This window comes from Giraffa tippelskirchi, chromosome 11 (assembly GCF_054371585.1).
Source record: "Giraffa tippelskirchi isolate mGirTip1 chromosome 11, T2T-mGirTip1v1.2.pri, whole genome shotgun sequence".
Lineage (NCBI taxonomy): Eukaryota > Metazoa > Chordata > Mammalia > Artiodactyla > Giraffidae > Giraffa > Giraffa tippelskirchi.
This window is the reverse complement of record NC_137285.1, coordinates 135570214-135595280: the sequence shown is the minus strand read 5'-3', so window position 1 is coordinate 135595280 and position 25067 is coordinate 135570214. Positions and strand designations below refer to the sequence as shown.

General features: G+C 40.5%; 1 protein-coding gene across 2 annotated transcripts in view; it reads right to left on the bottom strand.

Annotated features, from left to right (window-relative positions):
* Positions 1-987: 987 nt before the first annotated feature.
* Positions 988-25067, bottom strand: part of CAT (catalase) — a 33568-nt gene continuing 9488 nt past the window's right edge. Inside the window, exons 2-13 of one of the 2 annotated variants that reach the window (XM_081541670.1) lie at positions 22737-22930; positions 21470-21615; positions 20294-20424; positions 19725-19829; positions 19009-19134; positions 14599-14790; positions 13980-14132; positions 10267-10405; positions 7549-7679; positions 4016-4123; positions 2192-2275; positions 988-1688 (exon numbers count right to left, since the gene is read on the bottom strand). In XM_081541670.1, the coding sequence (XP_081397796.1) occupies positions 1623-1688; positions 2192-2275; positions 4016-4123; positions 7549-7679; positions 10267-10405; positions 13980-14132; positions 14599-14790; positions 19009-19134; positions 19725-19829; positions 20294-20424; positions 21470-21615; positions 22737-22930 (1575 nt within the window). In that variant the 3' untranslated portion in view covers positions 988-1622. The remainder of the gene's footprint in view (positions 1689-2191; positions 2276-4015; positions 4124-7548; positions 7680-10266; positions 10406-13979; positions 14133-14598; positions 14791-19008; positions 19135-19724; positions 19830-20293; positions 20425-21469; positions 21616-22736; positions 22931-25067) is intronic. The other variant, XM_081541671.1, reaches the window with a different exon arrangement.

Below are 25067 nucleotides of genomic sequence, written 5' to 3'. Positions count from 1 at the left end.
ACAGCTCAAATTTGCTTTTTGCCTAACATTATTTCCATAGTCTAATGTAAATATAAAATAAACAGCAAGTAATAAATCATTATCAAAAAACATAAAGTGAGAAATTCACATTAAAATTATGTATAACATAATCACATTAAGAATGTATCCCAACATCAAATGGCAAATTTCAACAATGCAAAAAACACAATTACGTTTGCACTAATGTAATATTATTATTTTGACCTCACCACACAACGTATGGAATATTAGTTTCCCAACCAATGATCAAACCTGGGCCCATGACTAGAGCACCAAGTCCTAACCACTGGACTGCCAGGGAATTCCCATTAATTAAACTTATTGTGATAACCATTTCATGATTTATGTGAGTTGAATCATTATACTGTACACCTTAAATTTATATGGTGCTGTATGCCAATTACATATCAATAAAACTGGAAAGAAAAAAAGGGAAAAATAAAATTCAAAGAAGTTAAAACTCATAATCAGATAAAAAGAAGCAAGCTAATGAACAAGAGATCTAAGTAACTTTCAAAACTGGGAAATTTGCTGTTTTCTCAATAGAATAAAGTTCTGGTCCCCTGTACCTCAGAAGCTGTGTATAAAGGCTATTGGTTTAAACAAATAATATACTATCCTTGTGAAACCAGTTTTTTCAATTTTAAGGGTAAGTATCTGATAACAGGGGGCTTCCCTGATGGCTCAGCAGTAAAGAATCTGCCTACCAGTGCAGGAGACACAGGTTCAATTCCTGGGTCAGGAAGATCCTCTGGAGAAGGAAATGGCAACTCGTTCCAGTATTCTTGCCTGGGAAATCCCATTGACAGAAGAGTCAGACTGGCTACAGTCCATGGGGTCGCAAAAGAGTTGGACATGACTAAACAACTAAACAATAACAATCTAATAACATGATATTCAGATTAAGAATCTTGAGACATTTCAAGTTACATATGGAGACTAAAGAAATCAAACACCAGTCTTCTATTTTTATTTACAGATTATTTTATTGGAAAAAGGAAAGCAAGTACAAATCATTCTCCTGCAATATCAGTGCTGTATCAGGATAAATGTAATTCCAAGTTTTAAAACATCTGATCAATTCAAAGCCGGAATAAACATCAAGTCATGATGGTGCTGAAGTTATTTTCAAAAGATACCAATGTGTTCTTCCTCATAGGAACTTAGAAAAATTTCTCAGTAAATTATCTTTATCTTTTCTTCTTATATAATTAGTCATATTTTTATAAAATAGGCCATGAGATGATATGTAAACATTAATTTCACTAAGACTTCTTCTTGTCAAATAAAATCATATTTCTGCTAGAAACTTTCATTCTAGTCATTTTAAGTGAATAATCAGCTGTCAAAAGCAAATACATGTTTCTTTTAAATGATTGTTAAGCCCTAACCTTCATTCACCCACAGGAAAGTAGGATTAAAAGCCATTATTACATCATTTGCTATAGGAATCTGGATTATCATTTTACAGACACAAACTTGCATTTGCACATCTAGCGCAGGAGAATCTTCCATCCAGCGATCAGTGGGTACAGGTGTGAACACCATGCTTTGCTTCATAGGCGGACGGCAACGTGGTGCAGGCTCCGGGCCCCCGACCCTCAGAGATTAGCTTTCTCCCTCGAAGACAAGTGAGACCCATGCTGCACGTAGGTGTGAACTGTGTTCTGTTTCAAAAGGGCAAGACCAGCAGGTTAATTAACTCCCTCGGGCAGAGACTCAATACTTATTTCTGGTTTCATTTGTGCTCAAATGAAACTAACAATGCAGGATTTGTCCACCTTAGATTGTCTCATAAGCATATGTGCTAAGTCGCTTCAGTTGTGTCCAACTCTTTGCGACCCTATGGACTATAGCCCCTGTGGAGGAGGAGGTGACAACCCACTCCAGTATCCTTGCCTGGAGAATGCCATGGACAGAGGAGCCTGGTGGGGTCGCAAAGAGTCAGACGTCACACACACACACACACACACACAACAGTCTTCTATGGCCCAGGGCTTAAATGAAGAGGTTGAGCTTTCCAGGTGAGTCCTTTATATCTCAACTGAGATTGTGGACAGCTGCTTAAGAAACTGAATAGCTGTCCCGGAGGAGAATCACCGTAAGAGAGAAGCCAAGTGTGCCCATCCATGACACATCGTCTGTCACAGCTGGGCTGCTCTGGGCTCACCTTAGGTTTCTCCTCATTGTACTTGTCCAAAAGAGCCTGGATGCGGGAGCCATATTCAGGATGGACATCACTGAAGTTCTTAACCTGAAACCAAATGAAAACCCTGTGAACATCACCCTAGCCCCTACCATGCCAGTCCCTAGTGTCTGCTTCACGGGATTTACTCCAGGGGGAGGAGGGACACGTCCACAGGAGGCAGAGCCACACAGCATTTAACAGTACGGAGCAGGGCTTAGGTCCGGGATGTATCCTGGCTGAGCAACCCTGGATAAGTCATCCGCCTGAGCTTCAATACCCACTCCTCATGAAATAGGTGGGACAATCAAATCTATCTCATAGAGTTCAGTATCCACTCACATAAAAACAAATGAGTCGATTAAATCTACCTTGCAGAGTATTGTGAGAAAAATGCATTAGGAGGTGAGCTACACTTACAGCAGGTAAAGAGATGACCTCAGAGGAACGCAACAAGTTACAGCGATTTGTATTAAGAAACGGGCCCCAAAACTGCCTGAATTTAAAGTTAGCTATATACACCATGTGTAAAATAGGTAGCTGGTGGGAAGCTCCTGTCCAGCATGGGGAGCTCAGCTCAGTGCTCAGTGGTGACCTAGATGGGTAGGATGGGGGCGGGGGTTGGGTTGGGGGGTCCAAGAAGAAGGGGATATATGTATACATATACTTGATTCGCTTTGTTGTACAGCAGAAACTAACACAACGTTATAAAGCAATTATACGCCAATAAAAAATAAAGTGAGGTGTACAAACACTGGCCTGTGCTGGGTAGCTCGGCACACTTCAGGAAGGAATTACTGACCAGGGGCTGATCCCTAGCAGACAGCAGGAGGTAGGGCATCAAGAACCCACGGAGGCCGGGCAGCTTTAGCGTACGTGAGAGGAGAAGGCCAAGAGTTTGAGCCCAATTCTCTGCTTACAAACAGTCTTACTCATTCTTCTAAGAAAGATGAGAAACAACCCGCCCCACCTATCTCACAGAGCAAATGTCAGGCTCTCTGGCTGAGTGAGACAGCAAGAAGTGCTAGTGTCCAGGGAATCAAAGGGTTATCTTTCATACACACACTCATCAAACACGGTTTATAGAGCTCTGCCTGCAGAGAAGGTGCCCAGCCTGCAAGATACTTATCTCCAGGCCTTAGAACATACCCCAGACAGCTGCCCTTATGAACAGAGAACCAGCAATCAAGAGATAAGGGAAGGGCAGCGGTTCCTAAACTTATGAGAGGTTGACCCCGGGGCAGCCAGGAAACCAACAGTGAGCAAACAGCACAACCAGCTACCATCGGGAATACCCTGGGACACCTTTGCTCAAAAGGTCAGCCTGAGCTTTGGAAGCAGCTCAGTTTTTACCCCAGAAAACTACTTCTAGTTGCTTCTGAAGGCAGGTTGGGTATCATAACATCGAGTCGTCAGGCAGTCTTCAAACCACGTAGATGTAATCTATATTTCCTATCATCTAAAGTCTAAGCAAAATTGTGGCAGGACCCACATTTTGACACTGGACATTACTCTCTTAACATGGAACTTGGCTACAGTCAGATTGAATAGCATTAGGAGACAATTTGCCCTAAACTAATATTACACACTGGACAAAGAGTAAAGGATTAATGGATATGGTGTATCTACTGGAGGTAAGCCATAGAAAGAAAAGAATCAGAGGTTGATTGGGGATTCATACTATTTTTTTAAGTTTGCTTAACTCAAGTAAAATAGAAATGACACTTCTTTTGAAGGTTTCTCTCCGACAGCTGCACTCTCCCATCCTGCCAGCAAGTGTCACTGTTCGGCTTACAAAGTATCACTTACCGCTTTCTTCTGGATAAAAAGCTGTGCGTCTTTCAGATGGCCAGCAATGTTCTCACACAGGCGTTTCCTCTGCTCCTCATTCAGTACTTTCAAATAGAAAGCCCGCACCTGCTCATTGAAAAGAGCGGGGAGGAACTCAGATTAAATATTTTTTCACGAACAAAACTGACCCAAACCCCACTTTTGAAATGAAGATGCAAGATTTCTCATTGCTGTAACAATGAAGAAAGGCTTTGCGATTTTAAGAATAATTTAAAATTATAGATGAAACTGTCACATGTTGAGTTCCTCATTCTTTGTTTTAAGTCAAACAGGAAGATAACAGGGGACTTCCCTGGCCGTCCAGTGGCTAAGACTCCATGCTTCCAATGTGGGAGGCATGGGTTCAATCCCTGGTTGGGGAACTGAGAGCCCACATACCGCGGGGGCATGACCAAAAAAAAAACGGAAGATAATAGCTCATAACTTCTTTTTAATAGTGTCTTTTGTGATCACTGCTTATAAATCTCTTATAAACAAAAGGCAGTGTAGCTTACAATTAAAAATGCCACCACACCTTAATACTGACAAGTGCAGAATGTGCTGTCATCAAATGCAAGCTTAGCACAATACAACCTTTGTTCAGTTCACCCAGAACCAAAGAGGACACACCCTAACTCATTCATGAGGTTCTTAGCTACTCAGAAGCCAAGATTTCTTAGAGAAGGCAGATGTTAATAGTGATATTTTGCTTACATTACTGAGTTTGCTTCTAAAATGAATATCAAAAGGTTAAAATTAAAAGAGCAAAGTAATACGTATATGAGTCCTAATAGCCTCTGCTCATTTCTGAAATCAGCCATTTCTCAGTTATCGCTCTAACTCTATTCAACATTTCATTCACTCATTCACTGAGCAAGTATTTATTACTCACATACCTATAATGCACCAGACACTATTCTATGTACTATTCTACTAATGTTTATAAAGTCCAAAAACATTAAATTATCCAAGGTAGCGAATTTATAAAATATCAAAATTTCAGTTTTTATAAGTAAGTTACCAAATATCAGAATATAATACTATTTTTAAAATTTGAGCAAACTTTAAATCTGATATTAAAATTTAAAAATCTTTAGACTTTTAGGTATTAACAGAATCCAATCAAAGTACTGCATGTGGGAAGATCCAAATACATTTCTTTAAAGAAGATATACAGATGGCCAACAGACATGAAAAAAATGTTCAACATTGCTAATTATTAGAGAAATACAAATCAAAACTACAATGAGGTATCACCCCACTCCAGTCTGAGTGGCCATATCATAAACTCTAGTGGCTCAGACAGTAAAGAATCTGCCTGCAACATGGGAGACCCTGCAGCGTTTGATCCCTGGGCTGGGAAGATCCCCTGGAGTAGCAAATGGCAACCCACTCCAGTATTCCTCCCTGGAGACTCCCATGGACAAAGAAGCCTGGCGGGCTGCAGCCCATGGGGTCGCAAAGAATCGGACACGACTGAGCAACTAAGCACAGCACAGCACATGCCTGGCTAACAACCACCAACCATACACAGCTCGGCTGCTCACTACAGGAGGGCACGGACTCCACAAATGAGACAGCTGTTCCATTTTATAACCAGATGAGGATGCTGAGCTAGTCTACCCACTCCAACACTTTAACCACAGACCTTTAAGAGCAGGATCAAATTCTTATTAACAAAAAAGTGACATTTTTACTAGTCTATACAAAGTGAGATAGTAACTTTTTTTTTCTTTTTAAGTGTAATATGTCTGCAGTAAGGGTACCAAACATAAGTGTGAAGTTCACTGTGATTTTTCAGGGGACACTGATGTGTTACAACCACCCAAATAAAGAGAACATCACTCACATCTCAGAAATGCCCCTACCGTACCCCTCCTCCCAGTCCCCTTTCTCCAACTGACTCCCCAATTGTTTTTACTTCTACTATTATAAATGTTTTTCTTTACTTCTCTTGGAAATGTACACAAATGGAATCATGTGGTCTATACTCTTGTTCTATTGTTCCATTTCATGTTTGTAAGATTCATCTGTGTTACTGCTTGTTGGAATACTTCATTAGTTTTCATTGCTGTACACTGTGGGAATATACTACGGTTTACTTATCCAAGCTTTCGTTAATGAACACTTGGGTGATATGAAGAAACCGTTGTACATGTCTTCTGCTGCTCATATGTACACATTTCTATTTGGAATCTATGTTTAAGAGTGCACTTACTAGGTCAAAAGACACGTACATCAGAGTGGATACTGACAACCAGGTCTCCAAAACACCTGAACCAACTTACACTTATGTGAGAGCTGTTTCTCATTTTAAAAATACTTGATACATAGTCTTTTTAAGTCTTGTCATTCTTGTGCATTTGTAGTAGTACCTCTTTTTAGTTTTATTTTGTATATTCCTGGTAACTAGTGAAATAAATGACCTTTCCATATGTTTTCCAGTCATTTGGATACTACTTTTGTGAAGTACCTATTCAAGTCTTTTGCCCATTTTTTATATTCATTTGTCTGACTTTTTCTTATTGCTGTGTGGGAGTTCTTCATATGTACTGTTCATGTGTTTGTTATTTAGAGGAAAGCAAACTGTGGCTTCAGAGAAGGCAATGGCACCCCACTCCAGTACTCTTGCCTGGAGAATCCCAGGGACGGTGGAGCCTGGTGGGCTGCCATCTATGGGGTCGCACAGAGTCGGACACGACTGAAGCGACTTAGCAGCAGCAGCAAACTGTGGCTTGCGTTCTCAATCTCTAAATGGTTTCTCATAATGAAGGGAAGTCTATTTTTCTCTCTTCATGAGCGAGTCTTGATAACATCTACTGCTGTCTGCCAGTTCAGTAATCCTCTCTTCAGTTATGTTTAATCATCTTTTAAACTCATTTACTAAATGCTTAACTTTAGTTGTTCATTTTCCAGTTCAGTATGTCCATTCAATTTTTTTAATTTAATTTTATTTTATTGGCCACACTGCACAGCTTGAGGGATCTTAGTTCCCCAGCCAGGAATCGAACCTATAGCCCCTGCAGTAGAAATGCTGAGTCTTAACTACTGGACTGCTAGGAACGTTCTCTCAACTCTTTTTTTATAGATTAAAGTTCTCAATGATGCTCCAAGTTGTCATCTCTTTTCTATTTTCTTAAAAGTATTATTTGCAGTTATTTTAAAACCTTTATCTGACAATTTCACTATCTGGATCTCCAGTAGGTTTGCTTCTTTTGCCAATTTTGTTTTATTTTGTTTTTTTCTCCCTCTTGACTTTTCAGATATAAGGTCTTAAGTGTTGGGTATGCCTGATAATTTAGTACTGAATGCTAGATATTTGCACATGAAAAAAATAAAGAGATAATCTGAGACTCTATTTTCAACTCCATCTAATATGGGAACTGATTTATGAATAAAGATGTTGTCCCTGAATTCAATTTGAGACATATTAGACACTTTAAGAGGGGAATATATGCAGACATTGAGAAGAATGATGAAGCAACTCTCACAGCAGACAAAGGACCCATTACCTGAGTGACATTGTCATCGTTGGCACTGTTGAAGCGCTGTACATCCCCAGAAAAGTGGGTCCTATGTTCCAGGGCAGAAGGCTGCTGCTCGGGAGCACTAAAGCTATTGGGGTAGTAATTTGGAGCCCCACCTTTAAATGAAAACCACATACATTCACTTGGGGAGTTGAAAAATGAAGCAAGTCTACAAAGAGTCAACAAAATAAGAAATAAGTTCAAGTGAGTGACAATTATATATACGTGTGTGCGTGTGCATACGTGCACGTGTGCACATGCCATGCACATATTATTTTTAACTCCTCATATTTAGCTATAAACAGCACCCAGATTCTTAGAGAATACTGTCATCTAAGAATGCGTCTCCCTCTGCATCTTACAAGAGAGATCTCAAGTTCCCTTTGAACACTCAGATGGTCCCACCTCTACAATCTTCTGATGCTTACCAGGACAAATATATTTATATAAGTTTGGTTTGGCCCCCATAGAAGATGACACCCAAAGACACATTTCAAATTGAAGGGTTTCGATTGGGCCTGGGCACAGTTCAAACATGGAAGCACGGAGTTCCCGGGAGCAGCTCCAAGTTCTAGCTCCGCTCTTCCAATCACCAGGCGCACAGACTGAGCCCTGAGACGCTCACTGACTGCTGCAGGGTGACGCAGTGGTCAGTGCTGGATCTGGAATCCGGAATTTTTGTCTTTTCCATTCCAGCACATACTACATTCCCATCACAGGACTCTACTTCACTATTTCTCAAAGGTATTTAAGATGCTTGGGGTATCTTTCCTTTATTGACTACGACTTTATTTAATGCTATTGCGCTGGCCAGAAAAGTTCGTTTGGGTTCTCTGTTTAACATCTTACAGAAAAACCCAAATAAACTTTTTGGCCAACCAACCTAATAGCTTCACTTTTGCTTCTCTCTACAGATACACTTTTAAAATATTTTTTTAACTTCAGTATTTCTAATATGTCACCACTGATTTCTCTGGACTTAGGAAAAATAATGACAAATGTAATCAAAACATGTATTAAGACTTCTGGAATAAATTTTGAGGCTTTTTTTTTTTCTTTTGGCATGTTTATTTTCCCAACTATACTCTGCTTCAGCTGATGCAAACAGAAGCTTGCATTATCTGAGTACACACCGCCTAAACAGAAAGGATGGCTTGAAAAAACATAGCAAGTGGTTTGAACAAACCAGTCTGGGTTTAGAATTTTACCCAGGTCCCTGCTGGAACAATCAGGGGTGGATACATCACACTGTCTACCACACTAACAAAGGAACCCAAAGCACGTAGGAAGACAGGAGCCCCATACTCCTATGGAGTCCAGTCACCAGCCCAAGAAATTCATTCCAGGTCAGCCACATCCACATGAAAAGCAAAATTCTCCAATAACCATCACAGGGATTCTCTGTACTAAGAATTAGTTCTTTGAAATGTGCCAGTTTGAGTAACTTTAACATTTTATTTCCAAATAAGCTCTGACCTTTACTCAAAGTCGGAGTTGTTCTCAAGTCATTGACTACTGGGAAAGATTAAGCTTTTTCATCGAACTGCAAGGGGACAGGTCAAACGTTCTACTGTTAAAATTAGGCAAAAGGTGTCAAAGTAGTTTTCTCATATGTACGCCACTATAATAGTAGACAAGAATGGTAAATACAAAAGCAATTACTTATTAATGACATCCCAAAATATATATGAACCACTTTAATACAGCTGGGCTTCCCTGATAGCTCAGTTGGTAAAGAATCCGCCTGCAATGCAGGAGACCCTGGTTCAATTCCTGGGTCAGGAAGATCAGGAAAAGGGATAGGCTACCCATTCCAGTATTCTCAGGCTTCCCTTGTGGTTCAGCTGGTCAAGAATCCGCCTGCAATGCAGGAGAACTGGGTTTGATTCCTGGGTTGGGAAGTTTCCCCTGGAGAAGGGAAAAGCTATCCACTCTAGTATTTTGGCCTGGAGAATTCCATAGACTGCATAGTCCATGGGGTTGCAAAGAGTCGGACACGACTGAGCGACTTTCACTTAATATAGCCAGGCTCAACAAGAAAAGAATCAAGGAATATTAATGAAAAAAAATCACTTCAGGATAAAAACACACAAGACAGACAGAGAAGTACCAATTACTTTGGGCAATCATACAGCAACATGTCAAACCTCAGAGAGCAGAAATACTGCAACCACCCAATATACTCAGTTAGTGAGCATTTAACTTGTTGAATACTTGGAAGAGGCTTAATGATAATAATCGTAACAAAATGCAAGGCACAAAATTATATATATATAAGCTAATCTTACATGTGCAACAAATATTCACAGAAAAGACTGGCAAGAAATACAGCAAAATCAATGTCAGTAATAAAATTAATTAAAAAAAAAAAAACCTGCTCCCTAAGTTGGATGATATCCTGCAGCAGCCAGTGTGAAAGGTCTTTCTCCCTGCCTTTCACTGTCAGATGGACAGCAAGTAAACTCTGAGGTGGGAATTCTCAATAAAACATATAAAATAGATAAATGTATGGAGCGTCCTCAGGCAGTTGAAACCTTCATTGCTGGGCAAGAAATACGTGGTGGGCACAGGCAGCCACGTGGGGCTTCCACAGAGTAGGAGGCCCCTGGGGCAGCCTGAAAACCCCTGGGCTGACGGGGCGCCCCTACCCCCGCCAAGCAGTGCCCCCGGCACCCTCAGAGTGAGCCACCTTCTGAGGCTTACCCTGATTGTCCATCATGCACATGGGGCCATCACGCTGGTAGTTGGCCACTCGAGCACGGTAGGGACAGTTCACAGGTATCTGGAGATAGTTGGGTCCCAGGCGGTGCCGGTGAGTGTCAGGATACGCAAAAAGGCGGCCCTGCAGTTAGAAAGGGAACAGACGCTGACAATGTGCAGTAACAGACAAAAGAGAAATAGCCCGTGAACTTCACTGGCAAGCGTCACACGCAGAGCGCCGCCAAGCCCTGACTGTCCGCCCAGTAAAGACCAAAGCTTCTTCTCTCTCACAAAATGAGTGCTCCCTAACTGAACGGTCCTTAATCTTCTACATCGTGCAGCCAAAGAGCCACAAATCTTCACATCTCTTCTAGATCATAACTCCTTTTTCCTCAAATGACAAGTTAGTGCCCAGGCTTGCTTATTCCTGGGAATTCCCTGGCAACTCAGGGGTTAAGACTCCAATGCAAGGGGGACAGGTGTGACCCCTGGTTGGGGAACTAGGATCCCACATGGTAAGTGGTGCAGCCAAAATATAAAAAAAAAATAAGAAAAAAAAGTGATTTCTTGTTTCCAAGGACACATTACATTGCAAAACAAACTTGCTAGAACCCGACTAACTGTAGTCATGAACTAATTCCATTCCTCCCCACTCTCTCACTCCAGGTGGGGGGGGGGGTCAACCATTTGCTCTTAACAAAAAGAAGCAGATTTCTACAAAACCAACTGTACAGGAAATTATTTAAAAAAAAAACAACACCTTTTGTGTTGCAGCCTGGTTTATGTCAGATACACTTTGAGCTCTGAGACTTTCTAGATATTAACAAAGAAAGCCATGGTATAGGACGATGGCCCCACAATGACACAAGGGCCCCAATCAAGATTAAACTAAATCACATATTTACCAAGGCAGGAGGTTGTGCAATTTCTTTCAATTAGTGTTGAAACAAAAACCTTGATGATTAACTCCATATAAATCTTAGTATCCAATTATTTAAATATTCTCATTATTCAAAGCTCTCCTCATAAGCAGTTTTCTTTAATTGACTTTACTATTGGCCTTGAATCTGAAAGAATATTCATGCATGCATGCATGCTAAGTCACTTCAGTCATGTCTGACTCTTTGCAATCCCATGGACTATAGCCTGCCAGGCTCCTCTGTCCATGGAATTCTCCAGGCAAGAAAACTGGACTGGGTACCCATTCCCTTCTCCCGGGGATCTTTCCAACCCAGGCCTCGAACCTAGGTCCTCCTGCACTACAGGCAGATTCTTTACCATCTGAGTCACCAGGGAAGCCTGAAAGAATATTCTTATATCACTAGTTCTATGGGCCAGTCAAAACACAAATCAAGTTGAATAGGGCAACTGATGTGATTATTTCATACCAAATCACTCAGGCCAACATGCTTAGCCCAGTCTTGCTGTTCTGTCCATAATCTGCTCTTGGCTGAGTGACTCTACCTCCCATAATCATGAGTCTAAAGTGATATTTGGGGACTTCCCCGGCAGTCCAGTGGTTAAGACTTCACCTCCCAATGCAGAGGGTGCAGGTTCGATTCCTGGTCAGGGCGCTAATAAGATCCCATATGACTCTCGACCAAAGAAACCAAAACATAACACAGAAGCAACACTGTAGCAAATTCAATAAAGACTTTAAAAATGGTCCACATCAAAAAGAATCTTTAAAAATATTAAAAATAAAGTAATATTCAGATGACTGGCCATGCAACCATGAACAAAAGCGCCTATAGTTTGGATGCTGGTTGCCTCTTTCTGCCTAAAACGGACTAAGATGTCCTCTAACTATACCAGTAGGACAGAAGATACAGCTGAGCCATCATATGATTCTGGTTTTGTGTCACCTTGTGTTTATAAGGAATCCCCATCCCACCTGCAGGTAGAGACCTTCCAAGTTAAGGCTGAGAAATGCATACAGCAAGGCCACACCCTGACCCCAACTTGAATGAAGGCCTTACCCAGGGCCCTGTGCCCAAGCTCCTTGCTGGGCTGGGGTGAGAAAACAGAGAAAAGCTCTCCCACTCAAGCAGTCAGCTTCTCCAGGCCTGACAGGCTGTGAAGCATGGGAGTGAAGAAGGGCTGCCCCTGCATCACCAGGCACTCAGGGGACAGTCTCTGTGACTCACGTCATACCACTGAGTGCTTTTCACCATGGTCCAGTTTACACTTTGTATCCCAAAGTTTTAAGATTTAATAATGTTCAACAATAATGTTGAAAGGCAACGAAAACATTGTCCATTACTGTACAACTAGTACCACCTGGGCATGCGTTAGTTCCCATCAGAGTGATTTCCAAGCCCTCCTCACTGGCTCTCCTCTTCCGAGCCATCCTCCAACAACGTCACCCTAAATATTTCTGCCAAAAGACTCTTCCTAAGGCCCCATGCAGATTCTATTACTTATCTACTCAAAAAACCTTGGACAATTCCTCAATGGTCATCAAAAGGCTAACTAAGTACAATAGTTCTTCCTGCTGTATGGCCTCCTGTTATAACAGCCACGACAGTCTATCAGTATACAGGTATTCAACTCACAGCAGACAAATTATATTAAAATTAATATAAATTTATTTTCTATAAAAGGTTCAAATGTTCCCAATGTCAAAGCAAAAAAAAATATTATTTTAAAAAGACAAAGGAAACTTAGTTCACCTCCATGGACAGTGACACCCAAACTGGACACTTACATAAGAAATAGCCATCAGTCACTGTGGTCTGATCTAGGGTAAAAACTTTAACCTTTGTACCATGATCACAGTCTAAGGACACAAAAGATTGATTTACTCAATAATTATTAAGCCAGTTATTTCCCCATTGATTTCTGATCCAGATAAGAATTTTTCACTTTTGAAAAAACATACTGGAAAGTGGTGAAAAAATACTGAATGCCTAGGAACATTACTGGAGAAGGCAATGGCACCCCACTCCAGTACTCTCGCCTGGAAAATCCCATGTATGGAGGAGCCTGGTAGGCTGCATTCCATGGGGTCGCTAAGAGTCGGACACGACTGAGCGACTTCACTTTCACTTTTCCTTTCATGCATTGGAGAAGGAAATGGCAACCCACTCCAGTGTTCTTGCCTGGAGGATCCCAGGGATGGCGGAGCCTGGTGGGCTGCCGTCTATGGGGTCGCACAGAGTCGGACACGACTGAAGCGACGCAGCAGCAGCAGCAGGAACATTACCAAAACAAACGGTAAAACCCACTGCCTTTAATCAATGGAAACATAAACTGAGCTTGTAAAAATCATCTCTGGGTCTCTTCTTACACGTACCATCATTTTCTCTTTACATGAGAGAGAAAATGAATACAGTTATGCTGATCAAATGTTATAATCAATTAATGGTATTCCCCATCCTTGATTAGAGACTGGAAAAGAATATCCCACAAATACCTAAGGTAATTCTACTACAACTTCTTTTAAAGTAAGAGCCTAAATATCAAAGTTACCATATTGAGGGACTCACTGTGAAATTTGTTTTATCCTGTAACGCTCATTTAAAGATGTTTCATTCAGTCCCACAGGAACTAAAGACCCAGACCAAGGTTTAAGTGATGTCCTAGTTAATTCTTCATATAAAGATCAAGCCAAATTACACTGTGTGTGTGTGTGTATGTGTACACACACACGTGCAAGGGCACACGGGCATGTACACACACTCCTGCCTCAGAACCTCTCAATCAACTAGGTTTACCTGAAGCATTTTGTCAGGGCTGGGCTCGATGCCGGGCGGCATGTTGCTTGGGTCAAAAGCCAACTGTTCAACCTCAGCAAAGTAATTAACTGGATTCCGGTTTAAGACTAGTTTACCAACTGGGATAAGAGGGTAGTCATTGTGAGGCCAAACCTAAAAATAATGTCATATTCACAATTACCAGACAACCAACAGAAGGAAATTAAATTACTCATTAAAATACCAGCTTTCAAATACAATGAAGCCAATGATAATAAGTGAAAATAACATTTTTGAATCTAATAAAATGGTAAGAACTTAAGATGAGTGCATTGGTTGAATCTTTTGCAACAGTAAACAGGAGTAAATATTGACATTTTCACTGGGCAAAAGTACATCATCTCATCAAAATTTGTTCTCTGCTAATAACAATATATCAGGCCACCCAGATGAACTCATTCAGTAAAGTTATCAAACAGGAACTGGAAGGGAGATGCTGGTGAGCCCTCATGCACAGGCTAGGAAACTCTTAGGTGGCACCAACTGTTCTGTACAACTTATAAATGCTTGACTACATATATTTTAAATTAGGTGTGAGGACACTTTAAAAAGAAAACAATTTAGCTGTTAACTGACTCACCTTAGTAAGATCAAATGGATTAAATGGAAAAGTTTCTGCCTCACTAAATGTCATGACCTGGATGTATAAAGTCCAGGAGGGGTAGTTGCCTGTGGCAATGGCATTGAAAAGATCCCGGAGGCCGTAGTCAGGATCTTCATGGGCAAGTCTTGCTGCATCTTCAACAGAAAGGTTTTTGATGCCCTGGTCAGTCTATAGGAGAAAACAGAGAAGCTCAAACTGAAGCGTATTGGCAAAGTTATCAAACTTCAATCAGTAATTCATCCAGGGATTATGAGTGACACTATCCAAAGACTGGATTTTCCTTGTAACAGTAACTCCCCTCTTCAAACCTGACACAAGTATGAATTTATCAGTAAGAAATTCTATTTGCTTACCCTGATTCTTTTCAATGTCCAGGGAATCTGTCTACACATGTTATATTTAAAATTAGTCTTTCTTTCCCTTTACGTATTCCACATTATTTGAATTTTTTAAATTGTTGACACATAGTTCACTTTCAATTTTTCGCTCATACAGAAAATGCTACATTACTGTCTTCAGACAAGCCAAAACAATTTTTTCTATAAAGTATTCCTAACGTATGATTTATCATTTTAACCATTTTAAAGTGTTCAAGTGAGTGGACTTCTCTTGAGTACATATCATAAAATGGAGTTGTTGCGTCATATGGTAATTCTATGTTCAATTTCTTGAGGAATTTCAAAACTGTTTTCCAGAGTGGCTATTATTTGAATGTTTATACTCATGCTATTTCAGATCAGGAAAAAAAAAAATCAAAATATATTTTAAAAGTAAGCAAATGGTTAATAAAATTAAAGGACTTTCCTCCTTTTTTTGCATGAAGTAATTTTTTAAATTCCCTGTCTTATAATATCTCAAATCAACTACTGAGATTGTGCTCAGCTAGTATCCCTCCATCCCAACTCTCTTCCTTTTTTAACTTTTTTTAAAGAAATCATAGAATCACAGTTTATAGAGCTGAAAAGAAATATAGTACAGCCACTCAAGCAGTTCACCAACTATGAGCAACCAAAAGTACTGGGTTGGCCATAAAGTTCATTCAAGTTTTTCCACAAGATGAACGCAACTGAACTTTTTGGTCAACCCAATAGTATTAATATTCTGACTTTCAAACAAGCCATTAAGCCCCAAAGACGTTAAGTCACTTTCACCAGAGCTCCTATTATCATCCCATCCTGCTCTTCAATAGAGTTCCCACTGCTATCTTATTTTGAAAGATCCCCAACAAGTCAGGCACCACGTAAATATTTCCTTCACAAAAGTCACCTCTAGAAGACTGGCCAATGTCTACCACGGAAATCCCAGCTCTCTCTAGCCAGTGGCAGGATTTTTTTCAGCCTGTTAGATCTTCAGAATTAGAAAATGGAAGTCACCATCTGCAGATAACCCAGCTAATACACTAAATTGTACAATATTATTGCAATACCTTTCTGATTTTAACTGAATCCCCTGGGTTTAGAAAAGCATGACCTTAGGTCAGAATAATCCAGGTTGATGAATTTATTAGATCCCATGCTACCTCAGAGCCCTTGGCTGAACAGACCCATAAGCAACCCAATCTTTCCAGGGCCACTGACAGCTGGCACTATTACCCAATCTCACCATGACTAAACTGGAGCTCAGAGAACATTTAATAATGTGCCAAGAGACAATTATCTAGAAGAAGGAAGATGAGAGTTCAGATTGTTCTAACTGCAAAGCCACGACCACACTAGTTGTCCCAGATACAATCACTTAGTCTTGCTCTAAGTGACACTACGCTTCTTCTTTTGGCAATTACAAACCAATGGGTTGACCGTTTCCGGTAACTGTTCCTTGCCAAAGATTGTAGATCCAAGTCATAAACAGAAACAGGGATGACAGTTTTCCTGTTTGATACACCCACCGAAGCTGTTCAGATAATGGTTAAATAGGACAGAACAAAATAGGTCCTTGGGATATCATTAAGTGGGAGCCTGTATATGTCATGAGTCCACTTCTGTCTCTGCTTATTTTAGCAGCAGTATTTGGAAACAAGTTCTTAAGCAACCAGAGGTTTTTTTAAATAACTTCTAGAGTTCTCTGGAAATATTACTTATTTTAACCAACGCTGAAGTCATATTAAGAGAACCCATGAAAACACCTCAATTAAAAGATTCTTAAAATATTCCCCAAAAGTAACTGATCTGATCTGATTGTATGAAAGCAAATGAAAAAAAAAAAAAGAAATTTTGGGCTGGAGGAGCAGCAGCGGCCAGGTGGCACAGCATACCTCCCCAGCTCCCACTGCTGCCATGAGGATGGTCAGCTCAGAAGTTGGGAAGGGGTGGGGAGAATGAGGAGCCCAAGAGGAGATCTGCAAGGCTGTCAGCTAAACCTGCTCCTGCAAAGGTGGAACTGAAGCCCCAAAAGGCAGCAGAAAAGGATAAATCTTCAGACAAAAACGTGCCAACAAAAGGCTAATGGGGAGGAACAAGGGGAAAACAGGACAAAGTGGCCAATCAAGAGACTAAAGATGATTTACCTGCAGAAAACAGAGACACTAAACAACGAGGAGAGCCCAGCCTCTGATGAAGTAGGAGAGAGAGAAGCCAAGTCTGATTAATATCACACACCCAGTCCTATCAGTGGTCCCTGTCTCCCTTCTTGTACAATCCAGAGGGATGTGTTTTTAATCAACTATTTGGTAAATGCAAGTTTTTTAGTAGCTTTAGAAACAGTTTTAAGAAGGAGGGAATCTTGGGACTTCCCTGGACTTTCCCAGTATTTAAGAATTCACCTCCCAATGCAGGGGACGTGGGTTCAATCCTTGATAGGGGAACTAAGATCCCACATGCTGTGGGGCAACTAAGTCCATCTGCCACAACTAGTGGGCCCATGCACCAAAACAAAGATTCAGCATGGCCAAAAAAGTAAATAAATATATTTTTTTTTTTAAAAGAAGGAAAGTATCCCACCTCATCCAATTTTTTAAGTATAAATGCTTAAAAAAAAAAAATCATTTGCTGGTTGGTTATTTTTTGGTACAACCAGAAAATAGTGGGATATTGAATATGGGAGGCTTTGATTGTCTTGGGTGTCAGCTAAACAACTCCATAAATGGGGATAGCTTTTCTATCCTATAATACAAAGCATATTATATAGCACTTTGGAGTTAGTTGCGCACTTAATGTCATGAACACTTTAAATCACTTCTCCTTTGTTGTTTTTGGTAGAATTGTTCCCTAAATAAAGCAAACCACTCCTTGATCTTGGCTCTCCTTGTCAGAATCTTATGCATCCTGTAACATCTTTGGTTGTGGAAGTCCAGTTTTCCTAGTAACTTTGTTAACGTGTTACAAATGACTGAAAATTCAAGTATATAGTATATATGATATTAAATTGTGAATTAGTAGGACTTATGATATAACAGTATATTAACATTTGAAGATATTGGTACTTGATATCCCGTTAAGGAAAATTTGCCTCTAAATTTTAAGCTAGAAAATCACTGAAACGTTTAGAAAAGGATCACAACTACATGATATTTTTAGATTTTTGGTACATATGTTACAATTGTGTACAAATTGAAATGTCTGTGTACTGATCCTCAAAAAAACCAATAAAAATCTCATTTATGAAAGAAAAAAAACAATTTTTGTTCCCTGAAATTTGTAACTGATTTTTTTTATGTGTGGTGTTCATAATAAATCCTTAAAAAAAATAGATGGATGAATTTAAAAGTGAGGAGAAATATTCTGGGAAAGACAGCATCAGATGTTGAAAATGAGAACGAGATTGCTATTACAAACAAGAATGTCCCAATTCTGTCTTAAAGCCCTCCTGGACCCCAAAAGTATCTGTACTCAGAACAACGTACTCAGGGCTAGGAAAGGCAAAGCAAAAACGTAACACTTGACTGTTTGCTAACATCTGACTCTAAACTCCAATAAAGAACTCTAGGCTAAACCAGGGAGGAATTTCCTTTTACCTAGCTTGGAGGCCTCTATTATCTCTTTATCTTTGATCTAAAACCTTAGATCTTCCTTCTCCAGGGGAAAAAAAATGTATATCAATATGCACCTGCCAGCACCAAATGAGCACTTGCCCAAATATTTATGCCAGAGCTCCCAGGGTCCAGAAAGAAAAAGCTTGACTACTGATAGCAGCTGTGTGCTCTGACCCTCAGCCACATGAAGAGACCAAAGAGAGACTACTTTGTTCTCACTGGGCAGCCTGAGTATTTACTCAGGCAGTGGCCAATAAGATAATCACGGTCCTAATCAACCAGATACTTGTCATTCTTGGGGGTGGAGGTAAGGGAAAGGTGGAGAAGGCCAGGCCTTGATCCTTGCCCAATCCTCAGGAGAAGTAAGGAGACGTGGGTGTTAGAAGCCTTCCACCTCCTTCACCAAAGATGAGCTGTACCTTATAATGGAATTTGCAATAAACTGCCTCTCCATTTGCATTAACCAGCTTGAAAGTATGCGATCCGTATCCATTCATGTGCCTGTGTCCATCTGGAATCCCTCGATCACTGAACAGGAAAGAAACCTAAGGAACAGAAAAATCAAGGGTCAAATTGTTCAGTTTAAATCAAAACATATTTTTAAGACAGTCCTAAGTTTCCAGAAAAACCTCTTAATGACATGGAACATACTAGCCAAGTGCTCACAGGAAGGGTTGCCATTTGAAAAAAATAGCAAACAGAAGAATTTTAAAGCAGAAAGATTAAACATAAATCACTAATGTCCTGACTCAAAATTCTATAAAGAAAAGCTAAAACAAATCTGAAAACTAGCCTAACTTGTTCACATTCTAATTTAACAGAAAATTTGTTTGGTACTACTTTCCCCTCATTTCCCTAATACAAAGAGCTTGACTTCCTACAAGAAACTTTAATCCTTAATACTGTTAAATATCAATTGATAATGGTTCTAGTATCATGTAAGGTCCATGAATGGGGAAAGATGAACAAAATCGTCATTATAAAACTCTTCAAGGACCAAGAAATCTGAGGAAGGCTCCCCCAAAGAAAGTCAAAAATCAATTCCAATAAAATATCCAAAACTGGAGAAAACTATATGAGGCATAATTAACAGTTCCTTATCAGGTGACATAGTGAAAAAAAGAGGCATTCCCACCTGATGCAGAGACTCAGGACGCAGGCTCCAGAAGTCCCACACCATGTCCGGATCTTTCAGGTGTGTTTGAGGGTTTCTCTTCTGGCTGTGGATAAAGGATGGAAACTAGATGGAAAAAGAGAGGAAAAAATCCAAAAATTAAGTTTACAGGAATTATGGTGTCTTATACATTGCCTATTGTTAGGTTTACAGATTATCATTTTGAACAACACAATTTTAAAATTTTAAGCTGCAAAATCCTAAAATGAAATTTACCCTCTACACATTTTTGAGCAGACTGCCTCTTTTTATTCATTTTCCAAGTGCTGTAAGGAAAACTGGATCATTCCCATCAGGTCAGTGAACCCCAAAATGCCAAACTAAGACTAATGATAATTGTTGTAATCTGATCTTATAAAAAGATACTAAATACAGAAAAAAATGTAAAAGGCAATCCAGCCAATCCCAATCCATGTTCTCTTCTTTCTGCTTTTCCCAGGGCTTTTCCTCAAATGCCAATCTATATGGAGTACTTGAAATCATTTTAAATCAACAAATATCTACAGAGTGCAAAATAATTCATCACCTACCAATAGGGCATCCCTGATGAAGAAAATGGGGGTGTTATTTCCAACAAGATCCCAATTACCATCTTCCGTGTAAAATTTCACTGCAAAGCCACGAGGGTCACGCACTGTGTCAGCCGAGCCTGATTCTCCAGCTAGAAGATTCAAATGGGGAAAATGAAGCCTCCACTATGGTACTCTGCATCCAGGAAGCCCCAAGTCATAAAAACACTAGGATCTATCCTTCCCAACTTCTAGAAGTACATTAGGTATTTAAGTGCCTGGGTTATTATTTCTACCACCCACCAGCTAATTTAGACTGAAAAAGTAAACAAAGAAATTAGCTGAGAGAAATAAGACAGTATATATAATAACAGCTGAAAAGATTATCCATTTAATGTAATAAGATAGCTTTGTTCAAACAGGTAATTAAAATTTTAATTAAAATAAGGGAAGATAGTTTTGTTCAAACAGGTAATTAAAAATTGAAGTAAAATAAGGGAAGAGAATAATTATGAAGATTAAGGCACTGAACAAAGAGAATAAGCAAGTTGTCAAAATTATGAGGTTAATATTAAGAAAATGAGTCAAGACAAAAATTTTTATCCTTAATTTCATTTCCCTTTGCATTTCACAGTATTATAAAAATGCAGAAACACAGACTCATGCAGAGGCAGAATTAATCCGGCACTGTGGTGTGCTGAGATGCAATTTGATAGCTCTAACTCTGACTAGCTCTGTAACATGAGAAAAATCACTCTCTTAGAAACTGAAATAACCCTACCATGCGAAGCATTAATACATCTACAGATTACAAACAGTATCAGTACCACACTAACCATGGATGGTTCAGGGTTAACCCTCAATAAAGGGCAGCTGTTCTCATGGCTACTGAGTAAGACTACCACTTCATGTTCCATTTGAGGCAACCACTCATAGGAAAAACTTTCCAAATGTCACAGAGTTGCAGGCGTGAGCTCTGCATAAGTATGATTTCCTAAGACCTCTCAACAAACAGAATTCTAAGCAACTTCTACATGTCTTAAAATCTTTTTTCTACTGTAAAATGTTGCTATACTTTGGAGAAGTGCTTGCTTCCTATTGTCTAGTAAGTTTTTTCTGGAGACTAAGCTATAAATGCCTCAGATAAAATACAGGGTTGAGTCAAGCAACACCAGTAATGCAAACAGACCAACTCACCAACAGTGGAGAAGCGAACTGCAATGGGCGTCCTCTTTCCAATATACTCAAACACCTTCGCCTTGGAGTATCTGGTAATGTCATGTGTGACCTCAAAGTAGCCAAAAGCCCCTAAGGAGAAAGACACAGAAATCGGCATCACAAAACTATCACTCAGGTCACTAGGCCCTCAATAGGTATCTGGGTGACAAGAGAAATCGGTGACTTAGCACTGGCCTTCTGGGAGCTTCCAGTGATGGGAGAAGGGGAGATAACCAAACATAAAATGATGAGAGCAAAATGCAAAGCCCTCCGTCACTCAGGGCTAAGCTGAGAGCTACGGAGCCGGAGCCAAAGGGGAGGGGAGTGGGGCCAGAAGGACCGAGTCAGGGTTGCCAGAAGAACACAGGGTCTGAGAGGCCCTTCAGGTACAAGTAGGATCTAGGAGAGAAAGAACAGGGAAGGGAGGGGAAGACACACGGAAAGGCCGACCACTTAGGAAGCTCGCCACACAGCCACACAACAAACTGAACAGCAAATCAAAGTCATGATGGAAAAGCCCCACAAAAAAAGGCTGGAGAAGATAGAAGAGGAAATAAAGAAAGTGGGAAGTCCTGAACGGGAGTCCAACAAAACTTCTTCCTTTCTATCAGGCGTTCTTTTTCTTATTTTTTTTTTAAAGATTCACAATATTTAAGAAATTTATTTATTTATCAGCTGTGCCATGTGATATGTGAGACCTTGGCTCCCCAAGCAGGAGTGGACCCCAGACCTCCTGCATTGGAAGCTGGGAGACCTAACTACTGGACTGCCAGGGAAGTCCCTCCTTTTGAGTTTTCAGCTTTCTTTTAAATACCATCTACATCTTTCATTTCTGTGATAAACGTTTTACAGAAGTTTTAGACAAAAGGGAAAAATCACTACAAACCCAGCACATTTACACAACTGTCTTGACGTGGCACAGTTAATTCCAGTATTTATCCAGTTAAGTGCACCATCTTAATCCAGTTATAATTACAGTATGTCTGTGTCTATATTTCTATATTTTTCATTCTTTACTAAACTGTAAAATGGAATAAAAGGAAGATTACTTTTATTTTCAGCAAAATAAAGTATTTTACATGGAAGGTACAATCCAGGGAAATAACCATCATTTAATTACTGACTGCTCTATTGATGGACATTTTTGCCTTTCTCCAAGGAATGGAAATTTGGCACTTCTCTTAAAGGAACTCTGATCCTTTGAGAAGTAATTTTTAACCCAGGTGTTATGAAACAGTCCTTTCACAGCAAATGAACACAGCTCTCACCTGCTCCTTTGGCGTGCACGACTCTCTCAGGAATTCTCTCCCGGTCAAAGTGAGCCATTTCATCAGTGAAAACCACATCCTGAACAAGAAGGGGCCCTTTGGGCCCTACCGTAAGAAGATTGAGTTTGTCTCCTACTGGATTACCGCCTCCGGTGGTCAGGACATCAGGCTTCTAAGTGAACATGAGAGGAAAAATGTGCAAGAGAGTCAAGACCATCACACCCTCAATTTCCACTGTCACAGGGCACATCATTTTGCATTTTTACATCTTCTACTCAAACTCTTTTTAAATTTCCTGTGTGAAAAGTGCTGAAATGTTACAAAATATGCAGGTGCCTGAAATTTATAATTGGGTCGCAGAAATCCTAAGAAACCTGCTCTCAGGAGCAGGATGATATCTAGATAACTCACCAACTTGCTCCATCTCTATTCTAGGTATAGCCACCAGGCTCCACACAGGAAACCCTAGGTAGAGATCCCCCTAAAAGGGATTATATGTCATATGCGTTTAACACTGAATGTCCAAACTCATAATGAGAGATGGTCCCCAGGGAAGCTATGCCTCCACCTGCTTTACCCAGATTTTCCAAATGCTTCCTGACCACTGGACACGTCAAGGCGAGTCACCCTGCACAGCGCAATGTTTCTCTCAAGCAGTGTGTACCAGCCATTTGCAGCATCTCTTCTCAATTCCAAAAGTCAGCGGCTTTTGTCATCACCGAAAATAAACAGTTACTGGTAAGATGGATTACAGTACTAATTTTCTAAAGATGCCAAATGTCTATGAGATGAGATAGGTTGTTTTACTGCAATTAAAAATTAGATCCACCCAATTTTCCCATTTCTATGACATCAGGAGCCCTTCAGCTGTCCCTTCTCTAGGGTGGCAGGGGAGGGGGGCCAGTGGGTGGGAGGGACTTCCCATAAAGGAGAAGAGTATGTGTGAGAACACCAAACTTGGTGAGAGGAAAGGTAAACAGGTCAGAGGGTCATTTCCATCTCTGCATCCCTAATACAGGAAGGCGCTGCTGCTAAGAAACTAATGAGACCGCATCACAAGACTCCTGCTCACGATCAGGTCAGGGTGATAAAAGTCAAGAATAAAAACTACGCCCAGAGGAGGCAGATGCAGAGCCAGCTGGATGCGGGGATGAGCGAGTTGAAGGACTAAAGAACGAGATGGTCTCGCCTCATGACAATGAATCATGGAATCTTAGTGTGGCAATGCTGGAATGTTGCCATCACTGGGCCTCCTGCCCACCCAATGTAGGAATCTCCTCCATGACATCCATCCCCCCAAGAAATGAAACCTGGGTTTGTAGGTCAGTAACATTCAGCATCTCTTTTAATTCCCTGGTCTAATAGATCAACTGTCCTCTCTTTTAACACCTTTCCAAGCCAATGGATATGCAATTTGTCTTTAAAACAAGTGTGGCAGGAAAGGCTTCAACAGTCAGCAAGATAGAATGGAGGTCATGGTCAAAGATCAGGGAGGAAAAGATCCCTGACTTCAGGTGGTGTTTAGGGCAACATCAAATAAGAGATACTGAATTTAAACAAAGAGTATTCATTAGATGAAAAGAAGGACACAGTATATTCACTGAGATGGTGAGAGTTAACAGAGTTAATGCAATGAAGCTTTACTAAATAAAGTAAGTGAAGGTGTAGCTGGGAAATGGACCATCAAAAGCAAAATTTTAAAAGTCATTTCTGAAAAATAGCCAGTTCCATGCAGTGAGCATTGCAATTAACCCCAGAATAGATACAATTTGTTTTGATTTTTGTTTAAATCAAACTTCCAGCATTTTCAAACATTTAGAATAATTTTGAACCTGATGCTAGGAAAGATTGAAAGCAGGAGGAGAAGGGGACAACAGAGGATGAGATGGTTGGATGGCATCACCGACTCGATGGACATGAGTTTGAGCAAGCTCCGGGAGTTGGTGATGGACAGGGAGGCCTGGCGTGCTGCAGCCCATGGGGCCCCAAAGAGTCGGACACGACTGAGCAACTGAACTGAACTGAACTGAACTTGAAGTAGAAAGCAGTGAAAACCAGCCCTCCTGGGCTACAAGCAATGACAAAAATGTCCCAGAACAGCAAGACCTGGAAGATGGTACCTGTTTAGACGAGTACAGTCAGATGAAGCCACTCCCTGCACGTGCTGAGAAAGGAAGAGGTGATGACAGGGGAGAGGAGTGGTAAAGAAGAGAGAAAAAATGAAAAGCCTACCAATAGCAGAGGCAGCAACCATCTGGCAGTGGTGATGAGAGCAACGGGTCAGCGGACTTCAGCCAGAGGCCGGGAAA